Source organism: Lupinus angustifolius, chromosome LG06, assembly GCF_001865875.1.
Source record: "Lupinus angustifolius cultivar Tanjil chromosome LG06, LupAngTanjil_v1.0, whole genome shotgun sequence".
Lineage (NCBI taxonomy): Eukaryota > Viridiplantae > Streptophyta > Magnoliopsida > Fabales > Fabaceae > Lupinus > Lupinus angustifolius.
The window spans coordinates 7,200,737-7,225,728 of record NC_032014.1 but is presented as its reverse complement, the minus strand read 5'-3'; the positions used below and the strand labels follow the sequence as shown (position 1 = coordinate 7,225,728).

At 34.0% G+C, this 24,992-nt stretch overlaps 2 protein-coding genes and 1 pseudogene across 2 annotated transcripts; all 3 read left to right on the top strand.

The window, feature by feature from the left end:
- Positions 4,121 to 15,036, top strand: LOC109349419. The gene is made up of 15 exons (XM_019590214.1): positions 4,121 to 4,449; positions 5,115 to 5,517; positions 5,606 to 5,783; positions 5,870 to 6,009; positions 6,762 to 7,629; positions 7,798 to 7,898; positions 8,226 to 8,370; positions 8,470 to 8,538; positions 8,650 to 8,695; positions 9,390 to 9,856; positions 11,291 to 11,370; positions 12,040 to 12,175; positions 13,170 to 13,368; positions 14,450 to 14,532; positions 14,633 to 15,036. Exons 1-15 carry the CDS (start codon positions 4,350 to 4,352, stop codon positions 14,756 to 14,758), a joined length of 3,141 nt encoding a protein of 1,046 aa, XP_019445759.1. The 5' UTR covers positions 4,121 to 4,349; the 3' UTR covers positions 14,759 to 15,036.
- LOC109349417 (cell division cycle-associated protein 7-like) lies at positions 19,476 to 22,358 on the top strand. Its single transcript, XM_019590212.1, has 5 exons — positions 19,476 to 19,906; positions 20,676 to 20,924; positions 21,306 to 21,389; positions 21,512 to 21,641; positions 22,040 to 22,358. The coding sequence occupies exons 1-5, from the start codon at positions 19,641 to 19,643 to the stop codon at positions 22,208 to 22,210; spliced, it is 900 nt and encodes a 299-aa protein (XP_019445757.1). The 5' UTR covers positions 19,476 to 19,640; the 3' UTR covers positions 22,211 to 22,358.
- On the top strand, positions 23,328 to 24,861 carry LOC109350415 (annotated as a pseudogene).

Here is a 24,992-nt window from a genome sequence, read left to right as displayed (position 1 = left end):
ATTGAGCGTTGATTGGTGATTACACTTTTGGTAAGGTGGGTGGGTCCATGAATTCATGATATTGTGTGGATATTTTTTACAATAAAACTTCTATTTTTTTTTGCTAAGAATACAAAAATTGAAATAAGTTATTAGAATGGAAAGTATTTATCATATAAAAATATAACTACTTTCATTTTCCAGTCAATAACGATGAAAAGTTGTTCTTTTTAATATTATTATTATAATCTTAATTCATAACACAAAAGCATAAATATAATGTAATTATTTTTTATCCCAAAAAGTATATTAGTCAATGTGTAATTGTTTATGATTGATCAAAAAATATTTAATTTATTAAATTTTTAACTTAATTATATTTTTTCAATTAATATTGATATATTAAGTGAGTAATCATGTCGTATACATTGTGTTGGATATATTTTTGTTTCTGAACGGAAAACAGTGTGCAAAAATATCTTAGAACTTGTGCCTGCGGATATTTACGCCTCGCCCACAGTTTTCTTTTTATATTTACTAGGAGAAAAAAAACGAAATGTGGGAAAGTTTAGGGAATAAATAATTGTCAGCTCAGTATCACCAATACCCTGTCAGTTATGAATGTGATATCAATACATTAATAATATAAAGATTTATACATTATGATTATATCATTTATAATTTATTTAAATTATTTTTAAAAAGTTAATTATAATTAATTATGAATATTAGATGATACAATGACAATTAATAAAACTTAGTATAAACATTTTTCAACTGAAATAATCTTAAATTGTATATTTTTGTACAATAAAAAAATTAGCACAAATAAGTCGATCATATACGCTTAGACTGAATTCAGAATTCAGCAGCACAGTTTGCTTAGACAGAATCATATGTCGCTTAAACTTGGCAACATTTTATTGAAGATTACAAACAAGGTGTTGTTTCCTAGTTTTTTTTAATAAATAAAGCCTTAACATGAGATACTAATTGAGATCAGATGAAAAAAGTGATTTGAGGAAAGTGTTCAGGAAGAGAGAGAACCTCTTTGTTTTCTTGTTGCAACTTGCAAGGCTAGTGGTAACAACTCAGCAACTTGTGTAGTGTTCTTTTGATGGTTATGTTTCTTTCTCAAGGGATGCACATCATTACTCCTCTTCTTTGTGAATTCTGTCCAAGGTGCACAATAACACATGAAAGCTATTGCTGAATTAACAAAACCAATAATAAAGCTATACCAAAAGGATCTATCAAAGAAGCTCTCTTTCACAGCTTCCTAGTATCGGCATAGCTCAAGCTCACATCAACATTGCTTATGGCAAACACAGGCACTGGCCCTGATAACAAATTGTTAACTAGCTACACTAAAAACTCTAATCCTTGGAAGAAGTTCTTGTGGTATTTGGCCAGTTAATAACTTGTTCAAATCAAGTCTAAGGGTATTTAAGATGGAGCAGAATTTCACCATAGAACTTGTTATTTGAGAGATCAAGTGATGTAAGAAGTGGTAGCTTACTTCATATATCAGAAGAGATATAGCCAACAAGTTCATTGTGTGAAATATCTAGAGTTTGTAACCATGTGAGTTATCCATGCAACTAGGAAACTGGTCCACCAGTCTCATATTAGAAACCCTGACACTGATTTGGTGGTGTGTTGCTCTTGAAATCCCAGCTAGATAAATGATTAAGTGTGTCCAATGAGTTCTTGATGGCTTTTAAGCAATGGATGTCACTATCAGAAGCACCATGACCTTCTATTATAAAGAGAGACATCAATGGCCTCAAGAATATCTGGATAAGAACATTCAAATTTCTTGTGGAAAACTATACTTTTATAGACATATTTGAACATTCATATTTCATGAGATGTTTTGCCTCAACTGAATCTCAAATCTCAAAAGGATTAAGAAGTACATAGATGGTAAAAAACGTAGGCAAGCTTATAAACATTATGATGCGTGTTAAATTATTCATATACTATATAAGAACGAGCTGGATTGGTTTCAATATGAGTTGTTTTCTTAATTTCTAGGTCTCAGTCTGTACATTGAGGGCAGCAAAACACCTTGGCTGTGTCATTGTTTTCATTTTTCGCCACAAAAGAAATACAGAATAATCTTAGGAGATAATTTATATCTCATTAACACAATAAAATAAGGATATCTGTCTTTTTTATATCTACAACTCTCAGAATTCACTCACCCTTAACCTCATTGAAACATCCCTTGAATCCCAGACAATCCAACAAGTCAACAATAGAAGATACACACTTACAGTTTGTTACCATTAGGAATACCCATCATCACTTAAATTCCAGACTTCTTTAGAGTATTCAAAATACCAGAATCAACTACATCAGAAAAATACTTTATAATTAAATTTTTAATTTTAATACTTTTTTTAACCCATTACAGAGCCCATATCACATGAATTGGTGATGTGCTTCCAACTATAACATAGTGCATTTGGTTTGAGTTAAAATGGATGGGAAAAAAAAGAGGGAGAGAGAAAATGGGGCATGGTATTTTATTTCATTTGGTTAAGGAAAGAAAAATAGAAGGAAACCAAAAAAACTTTATTCTTGTATTCTTAACCAATTAAATACTATGTAATATTGTTAATTTAGTATTTATTTGATACATATTTGTTAAAATCTTATTGGCGATAATAGATTAGATATATGGGAATAAGATAGAAAATCTTATTTGATATATATTTTTTTGGTAGATATTCTATCACTGCTTCTCTAAAAATTAAATTTCAATATTCAAAAGTTATTATTACACAAGTAAATGGATTTATCAAAAAAATTATTTATTATGTTTACATAATTCATAAGAAAAATTTTCATCATATTTTCTTTCATAAACAAGATAAATCTCCTTATTTCATTAAAGTAAGAAAATAAGTTATCTATTTATAGAAGTAAATATATTATTCTCAGAGAAATATCATAATAATTTCCTAAACTATGTTTTAGGATAATAAGAATATTTATAATCATATTTGTAGTTTGTTTTATAGAGAATTGTAGACCATGTAATATGGTAGGAGTAATTCCTCCCATTGCCATTATAATATTATTTTTGGCTTCTTTTTTATTCTTTCAAAATTTTGAATACTGAATGGAACTGGATAAATATTAATATCGTCTCCTTTAATTCCTATATCTTTTAAGTAATAATATATCATGGATCAAATGTTTCTAAAAATGTATATATGAAGTTTGAATATAGTTCTTCCTCCATCACTGAGATTTAACTATGCCTAGGTTGGATTTGAGTTTGACCTATTATTTGTTATAGATTTATTTCAAGACACTTAAAACATATTTAAAGTTTATATCTTAAGAAAATCTTCCTACAGGAAAATGAATTTATGTTTTACTATATCAATATAACTTCTAGCAAAATTAAATATTTATTGGATAAAAACATATTATTATACTATATTTTTTTGGGTGAATACATATTAATCATATAAATATATCTAATAAATAAACCATTTTGGAAAAAGTTACTTGGGCTTTTTGCAAAAATACCATTTTTCTTGTTTTCGTTGTATTTTCTCTTTGATTTTGATTGGTAAGAGACTATTTTCTAAAGTATTTAATTATTATATGCTTAAGGGAAGAATAATCTCAACATTATTTTTAACATTAATAGATCTGCCAATTAATTAGAAATCAGACATATGATTATAAGATTCAAACCATTTTTTCTTAGATCATTAACACCGGTAGAAAATCTAAACCTTAACATGCAAGAATAAGAAACCTCATGAAGGTCAAAGAAATAAATCTCACTCACAAGGCATCTTTGATATTGAAGATTGAGAGCAATCATAATTTTAATAACAATAAATCTGAATAAATTTATCTAACAACCACATGATCACTAAAAATCCATATATATTTATCTTTTAAACAATATCTAATAATTTATATTAATTCTTATTTTGCAACCAACTTGTCAACAAAAGGCGTGGGAAAGGGCTTCCAAAAAATGACTAGATTGAGATCCATGAACTTATTAAGGGAAAAGAAAGTAATTCAGTTAGTGAAAGTAAAATCTTAACAAGAATACTAGCAAAACAAAAAAAGTGAATATATGGTAGTAGTTACCACTTATCATGATAACCTCAACTCCAATCTCTGTTAGATTCGATTGTTTAAGGTGAACACCAACTCATAACTCACTAACAATATTATTATTTCTTTGCCCAAAACCAAAATTCCAGGTATTATTTACTGTCTCTGTTTTCTTTTCTTTTCTTTGAGAAACAAATCCCCTCAAAGAATCTTTCACACCCACAGAGAAAGAAAGAAAGAAACACAAGTGTTCGATCGATTGATTAAGATTTATAATGAAGGCTATGGAAACCGTTTATGATCTGATTGATGAGGTTAAAGTTCGCACTCTTTGGTGGTTCCTTTGTATATTCGCAGTTTCTTATTTCTTAACCAGTAAGTGTTCCTTTCTATAATTTTGATTCTTGTCTTTTCCACTACCAATTCTGATTCAGTTTTTGCAATTATTATGAGTATGAAGCTTGTTAGATGCACCGAACTGAACTTAATGATTTTAAATGTTGCACAATTTGCAAGAGCGAACCTTGTTAGTTAAGTTGGCTAGGGTTTCGTATATTGCCTGGTGGGTACTGTTAGAATCATAGTTACAGACTTACTGGGCTCTCTAGTTAACCTTAGCGTACTGCATACCACATATCGGGTTAGAGGAAGTCTTTGTAAAAGTGATGAACCATGTACCAATGTTCGTGTGCCCGTTCCCCACCTCGGATCTTGTGTCTATGTGGAATTCATGTTACTGATGCATCACATGTTAGCCCCTGTAGGAATTGGTATCTAGGAAAAGCTTACACTTCACCAGCTTCCATTCTATCTCTCACAATTATGCCACCACAATGTAAGTGTTTCAGTATGAGCTCATTGAGCATGGGATAAATTATGCTGAGTTTTTTCCCACCTAAAAAATAAGTGTTGAATTTAAATATAGGGTTCCTTTCTTTATTAAAAGAAAACAAGGAAGACTACGTTGTGATTTTGGCCTTTGTGATCCCTGTTTTTTTCCCCATTTTATTTATGTTATGTATTATGATTATCTGACACAGATACTAGTAAATCAATGTGGATGAATGTGCCTATTGCAATTCTATTTGTTTCTGCTCTACGCATTATCTTCAACACGGTAGAATTCCGTTGGAAGGTTCAACAACCTAGAACACAGACATATCTTTCTCATTTGGAGAAAAAACAGTTGTCTCCTAAAGATCCACGCCTCTCTAGTTCGCCTACCCCTGCGAAATGGAAGAGGAAAATTGATTCTCCTGTTGTAGAGGCTGCAATGAGTGATTTTATTGGGAAGATATTGAAGGATTTTGTGGTAGATTTGTGGTACTCTGAAATTACTCCAGATAGGGACTTTCCTGAGCAGATACACGAAATAATCATGGATGTTCTCGCTGAAATATCAGGAAGGGTCGAAGAGATAAATCTTGTTGACTTGCTGACCAGGTATCTGGTTTTCCCTTGTCATCATTTGCTGCCAGAAAGAAAGTATTATAAAATCCATTAACTGTCTTACTTCTCACTTACATTCCAGGGATATAGTTGATTTAGTAGGTGATCACTTGGAACTTTTCAGAAGAAATCAAGCTGCTATAGGTGTTGATGTCATGAAAACATTATCTTCTGAGGAGAGGGATGAGAGATTGAAGTTCCACCTGTTGAACTCTAAGGAGCTTCATCCAGCACTAATATCTCCAGAGAGTGAGTACAAGGTGTGGGTGGAGTGTCCCGATGTTGTTTATGTTTTGTTATTAAGAATCATCTCTCATATCTTATCTAATAACTGATCTTCTTGCAGGTTCTTCAGCGGTTAATGAGTGCGGTTTTAGCCACAGTACTTAGACAACGTGAAGCTCAGTGTCCTGTGATTCGATCTATAGCTCGAGAACTTTTAACCTGCTTGGTAATGCAACCTATTATGAATTTGGCAAGCCCAGGGTATGTTGTTGAATAATTTGGCCTTATATGTATTTGTGGAAGACGTTGTTTATTTTTATTTTTTGGGGCACTTCTACTATATGGAAGGGTTGCTGCACAGGAATTCAAGATTTATATACAACTTTTCAGAATGGTGTGTTTTATAGTTAGTGGGGTGTAATGTTTTTTTATTGGTACTGATTTAACTCATATTTTGGAACAAGTGGAAACTTGCAAGCTAGAGGACTAAAGGCAAATGATTCTCAAGCATATTTATGCCTCAACTTGAGTATTAATACATTTTACTGTCCACTTTCTCATATTATGTTATATCAAGCACGGGTGAAGTGATTTTTGTTTCTAATTTTCCACATGCCCAACCTTGGAAAACCTTTTTGTCATGGTTCTGTTCTGGCCGTGTGCTTTTGAAGTGGTAGACCCAAAACTATAAAACTAGTTAAAGTGTAAGGTTTTGGGTATAAGCTTGAAGACTAAGAATTGAAATGGAGCCCTATTAAAGCTGCATTAGCAAGTTTGATATACTCTAAGTGTCTTAACAGAGGAGTGCAAGGGGAAATATCATGGGATCTTGGATGTTACTAGATTGAGGGATAAATGTTTGAGTACGAAATAAAAATTTGCTTCCTGATTTCTTAAAATAAACATTATATTGGTCACCTACAAAAGTAAAGATATTATAGGTTTTGTTTTAACTTTTTTCCTTATAATTATACAATTTCTATTCATAAAAATATATTTATCTTCATAATCAGGTATATTAATGAGCTGATTGAATTGCTTCTACTTCTCCTTAATGATGACGATACAAAATTGGTGGGTGGTAATCAGTCATCTAATGTAGTGAGTCATCACCATGGTGATTCTGTAGCTACTGGGATGGAACATGACAATCTCACAGCCTCTAGTAAGCATCCATCTTTAAATCAAGGGACTAATATGACATTGACTAAAGCAAATCATCAAGGAGAAACATCATTGCAATATGACACACACTCTCAAGAAACTTTGCAGGCCAAGCCTGGTGATTGGGCACGGATGTTGGATGTTGCAACTCAGAGGAGAACTGAAATTCTTATGCCTGAGAATCTTGAGAACATGTGGACAAAAGGAAAGAATTACAAAAAGAAAGAGAACAAAATTAAAAAAGCTGGCTTCCGGGATCTTCCTGCAAAGAGTCCTGTCATGGAAAGTTCACTCCCTTATAGAAAATTGGCCCAGGAAACATCAACAAGTAAACTTGGAAATCATACAGTTCTAGAAGGAATGTCTTCGCTGCCGCCAATGCGTACATTTGGTTCAGATCATCAACAAAATGTTGGAAGCACACGTAGTTTAGAAACTTCTAAGGACCCTGACAAGGAATTATCTTTAGAGGGAGAGCATCAAGCTGATAAAGTAAAGGGTATCAGGGATCCTGCTTCTAATGTCCCTAAAAGTCTGCTCAAGAGATCCAATAGTGCTTCTGCCTTGGTAATCCAACCTAACAAAGAAGAAGGCTCCATAATTTCAGAGTTCTACACCCCTGAATATGAGAGAAGCAGTGGAGGGTTCCGGGGAAAGAGTTCTTCTGACATGATTGTTAGGAAAGAGGGGCAATTACTTCCTAAGCTCCGCTGCCGGGTATGCACTTTTGGCTGTAAAAGGCGATGTATGATTCTAGAAAATAGATTGATTTAGAATTATACCTTTTATCCCTTTCATAAATCAGAATGTATTTGAGTTCTGATAGACAGAATATTTCAATGTGGATTCTTGTTGATTTTGGTTTTCTCCACTTGAACATTGCAGGTAATGGGAGCTTATTTTGAGAAACTTGGTTCCACATGTTTTGCTGTCTATTCAATTGCGGTGACTGATGCACAGAATAAAACTTGGTTTGTGAAAAGAAGGTTTACTTCTTTCATCCAGTTTATAACAGTGGGAGTAAACAAGTTATCATTGTTGAATATTGGAATTTTACATGCAGTTTAATCAGAGCTAGGTTTTTTAGTTTATACAAGGCATATGTTTTAAGTTCTAACCAGAAAATAAAATGTTGGTATCACTTTCTATTACACACAATATGTATATATCTTATTTCTCTTTCTTACTCCTCCCCTGTTATTTTAAACGTCTCCATCATTGAAAAATAAATATGTTCAAGTTCCAGATATTGTTTTGTTCCTTATTTATATCAATGCTTTCACTTTAATATGACTTCTTTTCGTGACATTCAGATACAGGAATTTTGAGAGACTGCATCGGCATCTTAAAGATATTCCCAATTATACACTACATTTGCCTCCCAAAAGGATATTTTCCTCAAACACTGATGACGCTTTCGTACATCAACGTTGCATTCAGCTTGATAAATATCTGCAGGTGCTTAATTCCTTGTCTGAGAAAATATTTTTAAAGAATTTGTCCTATTGTCCCTTTTTAATCATTATGTTTTTCTTGTTTTATGGTGTCTTGCTTCAGGATCTTCTGTCAATAGCTAATGTTGCCGAACAACATGAAGTATGGGATTTTTTTAGCATTTCCTCAAAGGTGTGCATCTGCTTGGTATTCATTATTTATGACAAGCAACCTTTCTCTTGGTACTTTTAAATTTGAAAAATGGTAATCTAAGACTAATTTTGTTCTGTTTTACTCCTGAAGAACTATTCTTTTGGAAAATCTTCTTCGGTGATGAAGACCTTGGCAGGTATGTGGTTCTAAGTTCTAAGACTTTGATTTTACCTTTACATCATAATTCAATTCAAGTGCTTAGGCTATAGCTATTTGATATTTGGTAGCCCCTCATGTTAATCTTCTGTAAGTTAGTAGAACTTTGATTTGCAGTTCTGTTTTTTTGTTTTAAATTTTGCAACCATTTCAAGGATGGTTTTTATAAAAAAAAACATTCTAGTATGTTTTTCTGTTATTTGTGGGCTGAAGTCCATGAGATGGGAGATTTTATTTCATTGTTGTGGGTTGGTTGGGCTAGATAGAATAAGGGGCCAGGCAGATAGCATATTCTATTATTATTATTATTATATGAGAGGCTGAAAGATCCTTTTAGTGAAATTGAATATGCCTCGCTTATGTCTTTATAGCTGCAGATTTTTAATTGGACTTCAAAACTGTTTTATTATGGAAAATTCTGGTGAGTTTATTCATAGAAAATGTTTTCCATGAACGTTTTTTTCTTTTATTTTATTTGGAATATGTGGACTTGAACTTGATCACTTTATACTAATTATAAGAGGATCGTGTTGAACAAAATGGATAAAAAATAAGCTCTTTTTTTTACTTTTCCAACAGTGTTAACTATTTATTTTTTGAAATTGCTTAATTTTCAATAGGTTTTTACCCTTGTACTAATTCCAAATATAATGTTTGATTTTTTATATTAACAGTCAATGTAGATGATGCTGTGGATGATATTGTACGCCAGTTCAAAGGGGTTTCAGATGGTTTAATGCGAAAGGTTGCTGCTTCATCGTCCCCCATCAATGAAGGTTCTTATATACCTACCACATTGAACTTGTCCTGGAATGCAGATGAAATGGATAAAATTATTCCAAGGCGAAGTACTGCAGAAAGTAGGTTAAGCTCTGATAACGAGGATGGTGAAAAGAATAGTAATACTAGCGAGAATATTGATAGAGAAGTAACACAAGATAATGGGTCACATTTTGACAATGTGTTGATCTCAAAGGGTTACCCATCACAAGTAATAGACCGCACTGAAGAGCCTGGGAACCTAGATTTAGGTATAAAGCACGACGCAGTGTTGGAAGCTAGGGTTGGCAATGTTGTTCTTGCTACAAATTTCACTCTAAATTATGACAATTTAGAGGATCCAGTTGAAGTGCCACCTGAGGTCTGTATAGTCAGCTGAGTTTGCTTTTCTTTTCTAATTTACACCTTGCAATTCAATTGTTGATTGGGATACTTGGTTTTCTGATAGTTATTGCAGTGCACATTAACTGCTTAGATTATTTATTAGCTGGTTATGTTTTTGGGAATATTCTGCTGATTAGAATGCTGCCTACTTGGCCAAGTTGGGAATAGTGTTTACAACTAAGAATCTGAGGTATAATATTATGAACCAAACAACAGCAACAATAACCAAAGCCTTTTCCCACTAAGTGGAGGTGGCTACATGGATCTGATGATGCCATCGTGCTACCGTACTCATCCAATTCAATATCCTCATCTCCACAACACTAAGCTTCTGTTGTTGTTGAATGTTCATTATGCAATATTCAATGGCATAAAGCATCACAAGTTTTCCTATTGTTAGGTTAAATTTTCCTAATAGCTTGAGAGACATCTTCCTATCACAAATAACCTATGAAACACTTCTCTGTTTCCACCCTATTTGTATCCCACTTTTACATCTCTCATTACCCCTCTGTTATTATGAAACCTACAACATCAGTAAAGTTGCAGGGGGTAAATATTAGAAATAGCCTTTTACTGGGTTTATTTCTTATCTGGCTAAAAGCCAGTTTTACTTGCATGGGTTGTTGTTTGTGCCGTTCGATTGTTCAGGTGTTAAAATCCTTATTACCCTCAAATATTTACCAAATCCTTGGAAGGAAGTTGTTTATAGTTCTTTTCTTTTCTGTTAAATTAAAGAATACGAATAGCGTGAGGCAAACAAGTTGGGGTTCTTGATAACATTTTTTAGAATATCTTAGCTTAACTCAACCTCGATAGCTATTTCATGGGGGAGTGTCGTCCAAGTCTTTATAAATGGTTCTTCACTTATATTCTCAATTGATGTGAGACTTCAATGCTCAAAATACTTCCCTCACACCCAGAACAAGACATGAAGCATTAAAGTTGCGAGACAGGGCATCTAGGGTGGCCAACATCAGGATGGATTTTGACACCATAGTCAAATGATTGACATGGAAACAAACCTGACCTCTTGCAGGAGTGAAGTTGTATACAAATACCCTCTCCGGACGCCACCAAGTGGGGGTTACATATTTTTATTAGAATATCTAAGTCTAATTCAACCCTGAAAGCTAGCTCATGGGAGGAGGGTTATCCAAGTTATTAGATGATTCTTTTGGAGACATGCTTAGTGGTGTATCATAGCTTGTCCTTGTCTCCTCATAAGAGATAGACTAATGATTTGGGAACCAGAACAAAGTAGGACTGGAATTTTACTTGGGACTTCATAAAAGCAAGATGTTGCCAGGATCTTTGTTTTTCTTTATTCCTTTATGAGAACCTTTTTTTTGTTTTGTTTAAAAGAAATAGTAAGGACACTTGTAATTTTCATTTTATTTACTTTTTGCAGTGGGCCCCACCTAATGTCAGTGTCCCTATTTTGAATTTGGTTGACAAGATATTCCAGCTTAAGAAAAGAGGCTGGATAAGGTATACTATTCTCTCTGGTTGATCTATAATTTTGTAGTCAGTAAATGCTAGAAATAATGTATGTACGGTTATCTAAAAGTTTAAATCTTACACGAATCTGCAGAAGCTTATTTGCTTTTTTTCTAGAATGAAAATTATCTTCATATATTATGTGATTTTGCATGTTGTAAGAGACAAGATCCATTGTAGACATGCATTGCACCTATTGTTTATGATTTCAGAATGTTGGGTTCCTTGCTATAAATATGAAACCTTCTGGTGAAGTGAGTTAGAGTTTCATTCTTGCACCCATTCATCATTATGAAGGGAGACTTAGTGAATGAGGCTCCCACCCAAAAAAAGTAGAGGTTGCTGTGTTGATTGGCCTTTCTATGCTTTGTCCTTGTCTGAAGCTCAAAGGTTTTTCTGTGTTGTGGTGCAGTAGAACTGAAATTTGTCTGTATGTTACTACCATAAGCTGCTCATGTTTGCTTCATTTTGTCTCCGCTTTATGCATGTCATGATGCTAATAATCGTCTGTGGGTTTCAATCTTTTGCGATGTACTTAGTTTTTGTTTCTTTTATGCTAAATGGAATTGACTGCACATAATAATAAGTGTCATGATGCTGTTCATTTGTTTAATTTCCATGAAGTAAAAGTTGCTAATGTTTTCATTTCTGTTCTTGCAGAAGACAGGTCTTTTGGATATCGAAACAGATATTACAGTTGGTGATGGAAGATGCTATTGATGATTGGCTCCTGAGGCAGATTCACTGGCTCCGGAGAGAGGACACTGTTGCCAAAGGGATTCGGTGGCTCCAAGATGTAAGGATTGAACCAAAACTTTAACAATATTTAAAACATTTGACATACTTATATTTTGAAAATATAAATATAAGATCTTTTATCTTTTCAAAACCATAATAGCACATCCAAACAAGGTCAAAGTTCCAACTACCTCAAAAGGTTAAGCTATATGATAGACCTTTATATCTCTATTCTCCAATAGTGTTTTAACATACATCTTGTGGAATTTCTTACGAAGTTACCATGGGGGTCACCGTTACAGACTTTATTCATGGTTATTGATTTATGTTTTTTTAAGAGTGTAATATCTATGCACTGACAGTGTAATGGTTTATACATAACCCGTGAACCATCCACCATTTAATTGTATTACTTTTATCTAAGAATAATTGATGATTAAAAATGAATGAGGGATGATACAATGTCAATGCATACGTTTTTCTTTTAATGATTGTAATATTATGTAGCGTCACTGTAAAAATTTATACACAGTCAGTACATCATCCACCATTCATTTGTGTTGCCTTTTAAAGAGTCAATGATGATTAACAATGAATGGTGGATGATAGACTAACAGTGCATAAAACTTTTACACTCTCAGTGCATATATTTTTTTTTCTTTTTAATTGTATTTCATCTAATATTTTGTTAACTTTTTCATATGTAATCTTTTTACTAACTTGGCAAAATTGTCTTCCTGTTTCTTTTTTATTTACTTGCCAATACTTGTTAGATGTGAAATAAATTTGCTGAAAATGATTGAAGTTTTAAAAAAATCAATTAAATTTTGCATTAGGAAGTGATGTACGTGTCCCATCTTTCTTTTATGTTTTCCGATTGGTCCAATGAAAACCAGTTTTGTAGTCTTTTTTGTGTATGAATCAAAGATTGCTGAAGAGACAAATTCTTGTCTAAATTTCTTTATTACCAGCCAAAAATATAAAGATAAGAATTATAAAATTGTTGACATTGGCTCGTGGAAACGTTTCATCTTTTGTGCTTATGTTTTCAGGTCCTGTGGCCTGGGGGTACCTTTTTTTTAAGATTAAGGACTCCTGAGATAATGAATAGTAGCAGTGGAATTGATCAAAAGGCTTCTCAAACAAAAAGTGTATCTGGTGGAAGCAAGAGCGGGACATCTGTGTCAGGGTCTTTTGAGGAGGAGCTTGAGGCTGCCCGTAGAGCAAACAATGTGAAGAACCTTTTATTTGGTTAGTTTTATTTTCTGTAAGAGATGGATATTCTTCCACTCTCGAACTTTTATTTAACCTTTCCTGTATATTTATTCCTTCTAAGATGAGTGCGCAAAACCCTTTGGACTACCAACAAGGTCCAGCATAGTTGGTGGATAGTTGGGTTCCTTAAGCATGATGTCAGGGGTTCGGTCCCTGCCGTGCGTATGGTAGAAGACTTTGTTGGTAGCGGCCAATTCAGTGATCTCTATGCTCCAAAAGGGATTAGTCTTCAGCTCTCGGCTGAGGGAGAAAAAAAAACTTTGAACTTTGACTCATTATCACAGACAACTCAAGTTTTATTTGTTGTAATTATGTTACATGTGTTTACCTTTACAATTTAATTGCAAAGAAGTAGTATTAGTAGTATACCATAGGTTTAAATTGTCTAATCTAATTATTACTTCATAGTTATAGAAATGTATATGATTCCTATAATTCTAGTCTTGGGTAAAGTAGTTCAGAAACTCCATTGGTCATCAAATTTCAATGTTCTTGTTTAGTATTTTTTAGATTAAACGATGGCCAAACTTCACATGTATTAGAAGAGGTAGTTGGGTAAAGGTACAGATGTGTTTATGATTTATTTTTACCCTCTATGTAACTTATATATATATCACATTTTATTTATGTAGTACTGAATTTATTTTGGCCCTTACTATAGCTTTGGTTATTTGAAAATGCAACAACAACAATAACCAAGCTTTTATCCCACTAGGTGGGATGATCTACATAGATCGAACAACGTCATACTGCTCTATCACTAACATGGTTATTTGAAAATGCAATTGATGAATTATGGGCACCATTTCTGTAACCATCCGAAAATGTTGAAGGGAAAATATGATCATCACTAAGTAGTTGAAATTCATGATCCACTGCTTCATTCACATTTTTCTTCTCTCCAAGAGAGGTTTTCTGGTGTACTTAGCTGCATAATTGCCAAAATTCTTTGAAAGTTTATGGTATCTTCATGTTCTTATATGGTATTTAGAATCTTAAATAAATAGCATTTCCATTCTCAGATCACTAGAGTTTGACAAAAGTTTCCTCTTATCAGATGGAACTCCAACAACTTTAGTCAGCTTAATTGGGCATAAGCAATACAGACGTTGTGCCAGGGATATATATTACTTCACTCAGGTTAAAGTCCATTCAGATACTGCATTTTGTTTCCCTTATTTTTTGTAAATTTGAAAAGTTTTTCTGCTACTAACAAGTCTTTCATCTTCTTGCATTTTAGTCTACTATATGTGTGAAGCAACTTGCTTATGCAGCCCTGGAACTTATACTATTATCGATCTTCCCGGAGATGCGGAATGTTGTCTTGAGTGTTCATGAGAATATGAACGTTCACCAACCTATATAGAGTAGTGGCATGCACATGTTGTAGATGAATGAGATGATGAGATTGTGATTTGGCTGATTTTATCGCTTTGTAAGAATAGTTGGCATGACTGATGTGATTTTTGCTTATAGGGAACCCTTTTGGTTTTGTATCTGTTTCAAACTGTATAAAGCTTGGGCTTAGGGCGTGTACATAAACAACCATTTTGTGGATTTTTTATGGCATTATTCCCTATCTTAATGGGGACTATTTTATTTATTGTTGCAGACTCTAAAAAAGAATCTGGTTAACATTCTTTATTCCTTTGTCATTGGGATTTGAGGTATTTCATTATTTAATTAGCAGGCATTGCCTTTTGTCAATACTTAACTTTTATCCTTAAATAAATAATACTAGTAATAACTACTTTCGAGTTTTTGAAATGCAATTCCCAATTGCTAATACTCTCCCACTGAAGTGTTTTTATCCTATATAAAAAAAGAATGAAGTATCTGCTCATATGAAGAGATAAATATTTCTTTGTCGCTACTAAAATCATGATATATGTTTTTTTTAATCATTTTCTCTTAAAAAATCTTTGGGTGTATTTGAACCTTAACGTGGGTGGGATTGTGCGTTTTGAGATTTGGTTGCTTTTGCTAGATTATTTGATTTAATGTCGGACAAGTTAATTATCTTATCCATCTTGACTACTTTTGGTAGTTAAAATATGAAGATGAACCTTAACGTTGGCAAATCCTAAATTGTCAATTTTAATGTGTTATAAATATTGTATTGTGTGAGCCGGTTCGAAAACTTGGTAAACTAAATCAAGTTTGATAAAAAATCACAAAACTCGTATGTTAGGTTAAAATTATTCAATCGGGCGATTATGTTGAAAGATATTGGATTAAACAATTTTTGCTAAGTGAAGTTTCGTAAAAAGTTCCACAAAATGATTCGTTTTACTTCAAAATTAAAAACAGAAACGTACAAGGAACAAATTAGAGAAAAAGTGAAGAGATTCGTTAATATTATCATGACAATTTGGGTCATGCCAATGGGCCCGCCCTCATGCTTTGGGCGGGAAGGGCATGAAAAATGTGTTCATTCGCCCTAAAATGTCCACTCAACATGTTATTTTCGCTCATGAACGTTTTAAATGGGTGGGCAGGGAAGCCCATGGGCATCAATGAATACTATAATAAAAAATTTGATGGGTCAAATATGGCAAAAGTAATTCATGTTCTCACCATTCAAATAGACTGTATCAAAATCAAAGATTTGACTTACACACATATTCTTACTAACCATAGAAAAAATGAGTTCTGCTACGGCTTTGAAACATGCCCCCCCTAGAGGGGAGGATGCCCCTTTCTTTCTCGGAGCACCAAAAAAGTTAAGACTAGAGGTAGTGGAGAGGATGAGGAAATGGAGTTGGACCCTAGCACTGAAGCAAAAATCTCGTATATCTGAGGTGGACGAAGATGAGGAATTGGTGGAAGACCGCTGGTATCACGAAGTGGATGAGGAAGAAGACTTCAACCCTTGTCCAGAAATCCCCGTGACAAAGGAAGAATTCGACACTTGGTGTAAGCCTTGGCGTCAGGCCTTAGTGGTGAAGTTGTTGGGCATTTCTATTCCCTTTCGGGTGATGGAAACATGCCTCTAAAAACTGCGGGCGGTGAGGGGCAACCTGCAAATAGTAGACATGCCTCAAGGATATTTCCTTGTTCATTTCTCAACTGAGGAAGACTACAACCACACGCTATATGAAGGACCTTGGATGATGATTAACCACTACATGGTTGTCCAGCGATGGCACCTTTTCTTTCTGTCAAATGAGAGTGAAGTCCAAAAAATCGCAGCATGGATTAGAATACCTAATCTCCCCATTGAGTTATATAACCAAAGGTGTGAATAATGGGCTTATGATGAAAACTGCTTGGAAGATTATAAACAACAAATATGATCTTTGGGTTAAGGTGGTGAGGGCAAAGTACAACCGTGGGAATGATCTTATCCCTGTCATGAGGAAAAGCTCTAGGGATTCTCCTTTCTGGAAGGAGTCCGAGATGGGTGGTCGCTAATCCAACAAAATATCCGTTGAAGAATTGGAAATGGGAACACAATTGACTTCTGGAAGGATAGGTGGGTGCCTTCGGAAGATGCCTTGGGAACTTGCCAGTGGGCCCAAGATGGTCCTCAAGCTTTGCCTCTTAAAGTTGCTCATTTTATCAACAATGATGGGCAGTGGAACTTTTCCTCTCCTTGTGTCCTTAGTTTCAGAGGAGATTGCTACCAAGATCATGGCCTTGCACCCCACCCCTATTGCGGAGTTAATTCAGATGATAGTGTGGCTTGGGAAGGAACAAATGATGGTATGTTTTTAGTTAAGTTGGCTTACAGCTTTGTTTCTGGCCAGCATGAGCTTCCTCGCCTTCCTCTGGCTGATCATGTTTGGAACTGGAAGGGTCCTTACAGGATCAACCTTCTCATGTGGCATATTATTCATAATGGGTTGGCCCTAAACGATTTAAGCGTCATATGACGGAGTCTGCCTCTTGCCTTAGGTGTAGCGAGGATGAATCAATTATCCATGCCCTTCGGGATTGCACCAATGATACTTTCTTTTCTAGTGACATTTTGGATTGGTGCTGCACCAACTTAAAGGATCAGGAGAGAGCTTCTGGGAATTTAGCTTGGAACCTTGTCTTTGGAGTGGCTTTGGAATCTATCTGGAGACATAGAAATGCTAAGATATTTGAAAACAAGGATAATAACTAGAGTGCTATTTGTAATGAGATTCGTGCCATTAGCAGAAATGTGGATGAAGCCTTTGTGTTGAATAAGGTGTCGGTGATCCGAACTGATCTTCCAAACTCCCCCATTATCAGATGGATTCCTCCACGGAATAGATGGGTTAAACTCAATGCAGATGGAGCGTTCTCCTCTTCAAAGGTTAGGGCTGTGCAAAGTAGATGGAGCGTTCTCCCATTTAGGTGGTTTCATGTTTGGCTATGCAAAGTAGTTAGGCAACTGTTCGGCTCTTCGTGCAGAACTTTGGGGTCTTCTGCTTGGCCTTAGGTTATTGGTTCAGAGAGGGTTTCAACAAGTCAGAATTGAATCTGACTCTTCTTGCAAAATTCAGTTCATTGGCTCTAGTCTGCCTACGACTCACCCTTGTGCTTCCCTAAACCATCAAATTCGTATTGTGATGGACAACTTTCAAAGCATAACCTGGAACTATGTTTTTCGTGAGGGAAACAACATTGTTGATGACTTCGCCAAAGACGGTCTGGACTTGGAGGGAGGTACCATAATCTTTGATGTTGCTCCAAATTTTTGCTCTGTTAATCTTTTACTTGATAGTGCCTCAACTATGTTTCATAGAGGCTAATAGTTTTTTTTTCTTGCCCTAGGCTTGTAGTCCTCATTGTCATCGGAAAAAATGTATCAATTTTTCAAAATATAATATCTTACCAATTAACTATATGTCCGGTTTATACAAAATAATGTGTTATGTTTTGTGTTTTGAATCACAATGTCACAATGTGCATGCATGTAATCTCAAGTATCATAACATGAATATTGTAATATTTCAGTAGTGAAATAAAAAATAAGAGATAATATAATATCTTGTAATGTTCCATATAATAGATTATTTTTAGTTTTTTTTAATTTAGGGCGGCCCGCCCTGCTCATGTTTAGAGCAGACAATGTATAGTATTTTATACCCTATTTAAAATTGTGCATTTCTATGTCCATCTTAATTTTGATGGATATTGTGTAGACATAGACAGAGCGAGCAGAGTGATACTAATTGTCAATACTAATTAGAGTTAATTACACTTACACCACTGAGTTTTAGTGAAATTACACAAATCACCTCTCACTTTTTTATACCTACACAAACCTCTTCTAGTTTTTATACTTTCATTACACTCACTACGTTTGCATGAGAAATAAGTGTCATCTTTTAAACAAAAGATGTCATAAATGCAATTAAGTTAAACAAAGTAGGGTATATTGTGAGGAAAATCCAAATAATATACAAATCAATGTATCTATATTATTTTTTTGTTAAAAAATGCATCAACAATTCTAAAGATGTATTGTTTAAATCGCTCTTATACTATATCGTAACGAACCAAAAATAATAATGAGGTATCGACTCATATATTATATGGACTTGTCTCCATAGTATATCATGTTTTGTTTAACTTAATTGTATTTATAACATTTTTTGTTCAAAAATCATACTTATTTTTCATGCAAGGGTGGTCAAGTATAATGAATGTATAAAAATTAGGAGGGTTTGTGTAGGTGTAGAAAAGTGATGGATTGTTTGTATAATTTCGCTAAAACTCAAGTGTCAGTGTAATTTACTCTACTAATTAATATCAGTGGTTTTGTATTAGCAAATTGCAATTAAAATAGTTGTTAAAATAGGTTTTTATTTATTTAAAAAATAATACAAATAATAAATAATGAATAATATAGTAAATAGTTATTACGGTGTCAAATATTTCTTTTCTATTATATACAAGATTCAAGTATTCAACTGGGCCAGATTACCGTACTTATATAACATCTGTCATCAGTAGTACTAATAGTCACACATGAATATAATATTTTATGAGTGTAAAAGTATATATATTGACAATGTAAAAATTTATACATGTATACTTCATTCTACACTATAACAGTATAAAATGTATATCTCATATTTTATTCTGTTTTTGATTGTTTTGGGACCTTGCATTTGCATGTCCCGCTACTATTTCCCTATTGGTTCGGAAACTCCCGCCATTTTGCCCAATCAAAACCCTTCAAACCACAAACGGTGCAACACAATAACGCTTCATATTTTGTTCCTCAACACACACAGAGAGAGAACGAGAGACTCATTCAATCATTCAGAATGGGCACTCGTAGAAAGAAGAATGAAGCATCTATTGCTGCTGAAGATGTCATCCAAGACACTGAACATGAACGAGAATTGGACACTTCAGGTTATGAGCAGATGAGGGAGCAAAGGATCAGAGAGAACAAAGAGAGAATGCACAAACTGGGATTATTGGGTCTCTCTCTTGAACTCAAGAAGAAAAATGAAAAATCACAAACTGAGAAGAAGAGAAAAATTACCATTGATGCTTCTTCTTTACCACCCCAAAGACGTTCTTCCAGGTTTCCTACCCCCTTTTGTTTTTTATTCATTATTTCATCATTTTTTCTTTAGTTTTTTTAATGTGAAAGGTTAAAGGAGCAAACTTTTTTCATGGGTCTGCTTCTTTACTAACACAAATTTAAATGTGCAACCGTATTATGTTACACGGTGCTAGAGACAGTATTTTAGAGGTTAACATGTTAGTGTAAACATATTACTCATTTTCTCTCTATGGTTACAAGAGTTTAAAATTTGCAAACTGTAGGTGAAATTTTTTTTATTCTGTCAGCACATCATTCACCACCATTTATTTGTATTACTTTACTTATACTGTCAGTTTATCCATATTAAATCATTCTTATAAATTTTACAAGAAAATAAAACAATGTTGTCACTGTGCTGGTTGGGTTTTTCGGCGTGGAATATGTATGTGGCATTAGTGTGGTGGTTTGTATTTGATTTTGTCAATGAGTTTTTGTACTTCAAGTAATTTAATGTTGACTCCACATACAAAAATAAGAAGGGAATTTTTTGAACTTTGAAGGACAAAACTTAGGTGTTTTTGTTGATGTTCTCTAATAAACATAATGTTCAAGTGATGAACTATTACACATGTCTTCATTGGAAAATATCACAACAAGAATCCAGACAATAACACCTAAGTTTTCTGCTTGTATAATTTGGTTTTGCATTTTTCACGCAATTGTAAATTTTTATGTTGTTTGAACTTTGGTAAAGGTAAATTTGATAGGTGAATCTAATTTTTATATTTTTCATGGACATATTCAGATTATCGACTCTGGAACCAGTTAACTATTTGGATTTCTTCGGTAAAGCAAAGCGTGAATCATCAAGTAAAGAAAAGAAGGAAGTGAAGATTTATATACCTGAAGGTAAAGCTCCTGAAGTTTACACTGAAGAGCAGGAAAAGCTGCTGGGAGATTGTGAGACTGTTTGGGAATTGTTTGTAGATGGATATGATGAGGATGGGGAACGCATATATGATCCAATCAAGGGAGAGACATGTCATCAATGCAGGTAATGTTTCCCCCCTTCTGTATTGAACAATTTAGAGGGTGAGATTGACTAGTGATCATGAGATCACAGGTTCAATCCTGAAAACAACCTTTGTGTTTGTGGTGTTAAGGTTTCATACATCTACCTCCCCAGATCCAACGAGTCTCATCCACTGACCACCTTTTTTGTTGTATTGAACAAAAAAAGTCTTGCTATTTGGGTACATGACTTTTGACACCATACATGGGGAAAACGGATTTAGACATGTACTGTAATTTAAGAAGTTAGATCCAGTTTTTTTCATAGTTAATGTGTAAATTAGGCATATCCAGTCTTCCATATATGATACTTGTTTCCTTGATCATGGTGAAGTTTTGAAGTAAACCTTTTGCTTTCTTGCAGGCAGAAAACACTTGGCCAGCATACAGGCTGCAACAACTGTGAATTACTCCATGGCCAGCTTTGTGGAGATTGCTTGTATATGAGGTAACATTGTTTCACCTGAGTTTCAGACTGATAATTGTACTGTACTATTTTCATATTGAACTTTAAGAATGCTGTTCTATCAAGGTTAATAATGCTAGTCAATTTGTAATATTGTTTTATAGATATGGAGAAAATGTGATGGAAGCCAACGGTAATCCTAAATGGACTTGCCCTGTTTGCCGGGAAATTTGTAACTGCAGTCGTTGTCGTCGGGCAAATGGTTGGATGCCTACTGGCAATATATACAGAAAGGTAAGTCATTGTAAATTTAACATTGCCTTTTGTTGCTTTTCTTTTGCTCTATCTTCTACAAGTACCTAGAGCTGTACCTAGGTTTTCATAAATCAGTATATATGGTTGCTTTATTTAATGAAAAAGGTGCTTTGTTTCCTCTTCTTAATAAGTGTGTGATGTTGTTTTCTCTGTAAAACATAATACTGTACTGTTTTTTTTATTGTTCATTATGAGAACCTTGAAGATGATGATGAGTTGATTAAATAAGTAGTACATATTATATTTTTATCAGAGAACAAAACAAGCTTTGACAAAATATTACCTAAGTTTCTATTTTCATATTTTGTGTTGAGAGGGGCAATATATATATGTCTAATACTGGAGCTGATATCTGTTTGTTTTGTTTGTATTATAAGGTGTTGAAGATGGGTTTCAAATCAGTGGCTCATTATCTGATTCAAACCTACCGCTCTGAGAAAAGCATGGAAGGCTCAGATGCTGAAAATACTGTTGCTGTAAAAGAATCAGAGACCTCTGCAGATACCACAGTGAATAGACGTCGTAGGAGGAGGGGCCTGAGAAGTTAAAAGGTGATGAAATGGATGGAAAAGACATAGCTTAAGATTGGTTATATATATGACTACATGAAGATGATAGCATCATGTTTTGATAATGAAGAGTGATGTTAAATTTCTCATTTTGTTTGAGACTGATTCAAGCCATAACCATTTTGTGTGACGAGTTTGTGGCCTTCAGCAATGCGTTTTGAAAAGATTCTGGTAAAACATATGAACTATAATACTCATGTTATAGTTGATATGGAGTATATTAGAGATTGTATGTAAACTACAGAAGAAAAAAATCTCAGGCTGTTGATTCTATGTTTAGAAATATTCTCATTTTAGTTATGGAATGTGATCTCTTAAGTTACAAAACTTGAGCATCAACATCCAAATTCGTTTTTGATTTCCTTACTGGCATCTCTAAACTCAGCATCAGAGTACAGAGTACTTCTTCAAAAGAGTATTCATGAACAAACAAGAATGTTGTATACCTAAAGGTTTGTAGTATATGACTTATGAATAACGGAAGTGCCATCAATGAGTATGACTCAGTGTTTGTTACAGAAACATTTCCAGGCGAATCTGAAGTCACGATAGCCCTATCCAACAAATAACCCTATCCAACAAATATGCAACAATCGTAAACAAACAAACACTTAATTACGATTAATTATAAAGGATAGATGATATAACTATGATATATATAATATAAATGAATATATTTTTTTCTCCTTATAAATTATTTTGTCTACTCTTTTCATGACCTAATTTGAAACGTAGACCAAATTGTTTTTAGTATAAAATGATTAATTAGGTCTACGTTTATACTAAAAATCAAATTGCTATTCATGTAGCAACAGAACTGTACAAATCCTTTTGCTTCACTTGGACCAGCACATACTTGTTATGTTCATTAAATTTAACTGTCAGTCTCTGAATATTTTCTATAAATACAAGTCAAACACTTTTTACACTGTTTTCGTCACTATTCCTGCAGAAAAAGGACAGGAAGATAAGATCACAAGATGAGGAAAAACCTTGCTTAAAAATGGGTAAAATTCTAGAGCAAACCTACAGAGAAGACAGTCATTTATCAAGAAGAAAGCATATGAAAATACATTGTAATGTAAATTTGACATCGACTTGTTTTAAGGTCTGCTTATTTAGGCTTTGGAAATAAGTGATTCTTCAAACATTTTTGGCAAAAGAGATTTATGTAAAATCAGAAGCTATTTTGAGTTTGACCACAAGTCTGAAAAGCAATTTGAAGCAAAAGGATTTGTACAGTTCTGTTGCTACAAAGCCTAGTAGCACCTGAAAAACGCATGAGACCAGGTAATGGGTATTGCCTTGCTCTTCTCTCCTATTCATTACTTGTTTCTAACATCTGGAACTTATTAGCAGTTTACCAATTTCACAGACAGCTTGAAAGACGTGATGATTTTGACGATGATGCTGCTGATGTTAAAGGGGGTGGTAGATGGGTTAATGGTTCCAGTAAAGTATCACAGTTTCTTAATGCGAATTTGAAGAAGCCAAAGGTACTGAATTTGAGATTTTTGTACAAGTGATTCTAATTATTTTCCAATTCATAGTAACCTGCACGTTGCAAGGTGTAAAACTTCATCTTGAAGTTATACTTGTTACTGGTAGAAAAGAACTAAGATATATCACTGCAATATGAGCAGGGGAAAATTGGTGCTGAAGGTCCTGCTGAGTACATCTGTTTGTTATACTTGTAATAGATCCTGAAACAAGCCTCAGTACACCTCTGTTATACTGAGATATTTTTAGAATATTCACATCCTGATTGTTCTACATTACTGTTATACTAATTGATTAAAGAGAAACTATTATAAGAGGATATTTACCACTGATCTTTGACCTGGTCTATTTCCCAAGCTAGTTTAGCTTGTTTATTTTTAACATTGTGCATCATCTACACTCCAATTCTGATAATACTTTCCTTTTTAAGACTTAAGAAATGGTAGATATCACCTAGCTTATGAAACATCTTATTGGTCTATTTTGGGTAAGTTGGTTTCTGGTGATGATGATTTACCTAAAAGAGATGATATTGGAGAAAGACGGAGAAAACATGAGCAGCTTCAGGTGTTGGCTGGGGTTGGAGTCAAGACTGAGGATGATGATGATGATCATGAAATGAACGATATAGGATCCAATGAGGTTTCTGATGAAGCAGATGATGTTGAAAATGATGACTCAGAAAATGAATTTTACAAACAAGTGGAACAGCAGCGAGCTGAAAAACTTGCTGCAAAAGCTGCGAGTTATTCAAGGTGAAGTTTTGGCTTTTTCAACTTGTTCAAGAGCTCTATAAATCATGGCCTTCAATTTAATTGTTCATCTCATACAAATATGCTGCAGATGTTGAAGAACAAGGGTCTGACTCGAAGTCGCAATAAGGATAAAAAGAATCCAAGAAAGAATTACAAGGTACTTTAACTAAAATCACTTTTTCTTCGGGGTTAAAAAAGTCCTAAAATTTGGATGTTTCACTGGTGTCATCACTCATCATATATTTTTTTCTCTTGCTATCTCAATTTGCAGCTGAAGCACCAAAAAGCTGTTAAGAATCGGAAGGGGCAGGTTATGGTGGAGAGTTATCTGGAATTAATGCTAATGTCAGTCGAAGCATCAGATTCAAGGGCTGATACTATCAAGTCGAATCATCTGAATATATATGGAAGTCATTCTTTTCTCTTGTAACGGTAGAAATGTAAGGGAAATACACATTTGGCATAATGTTTTTTTGCAAAATTGAGTTCTGATATGAAATAATGTC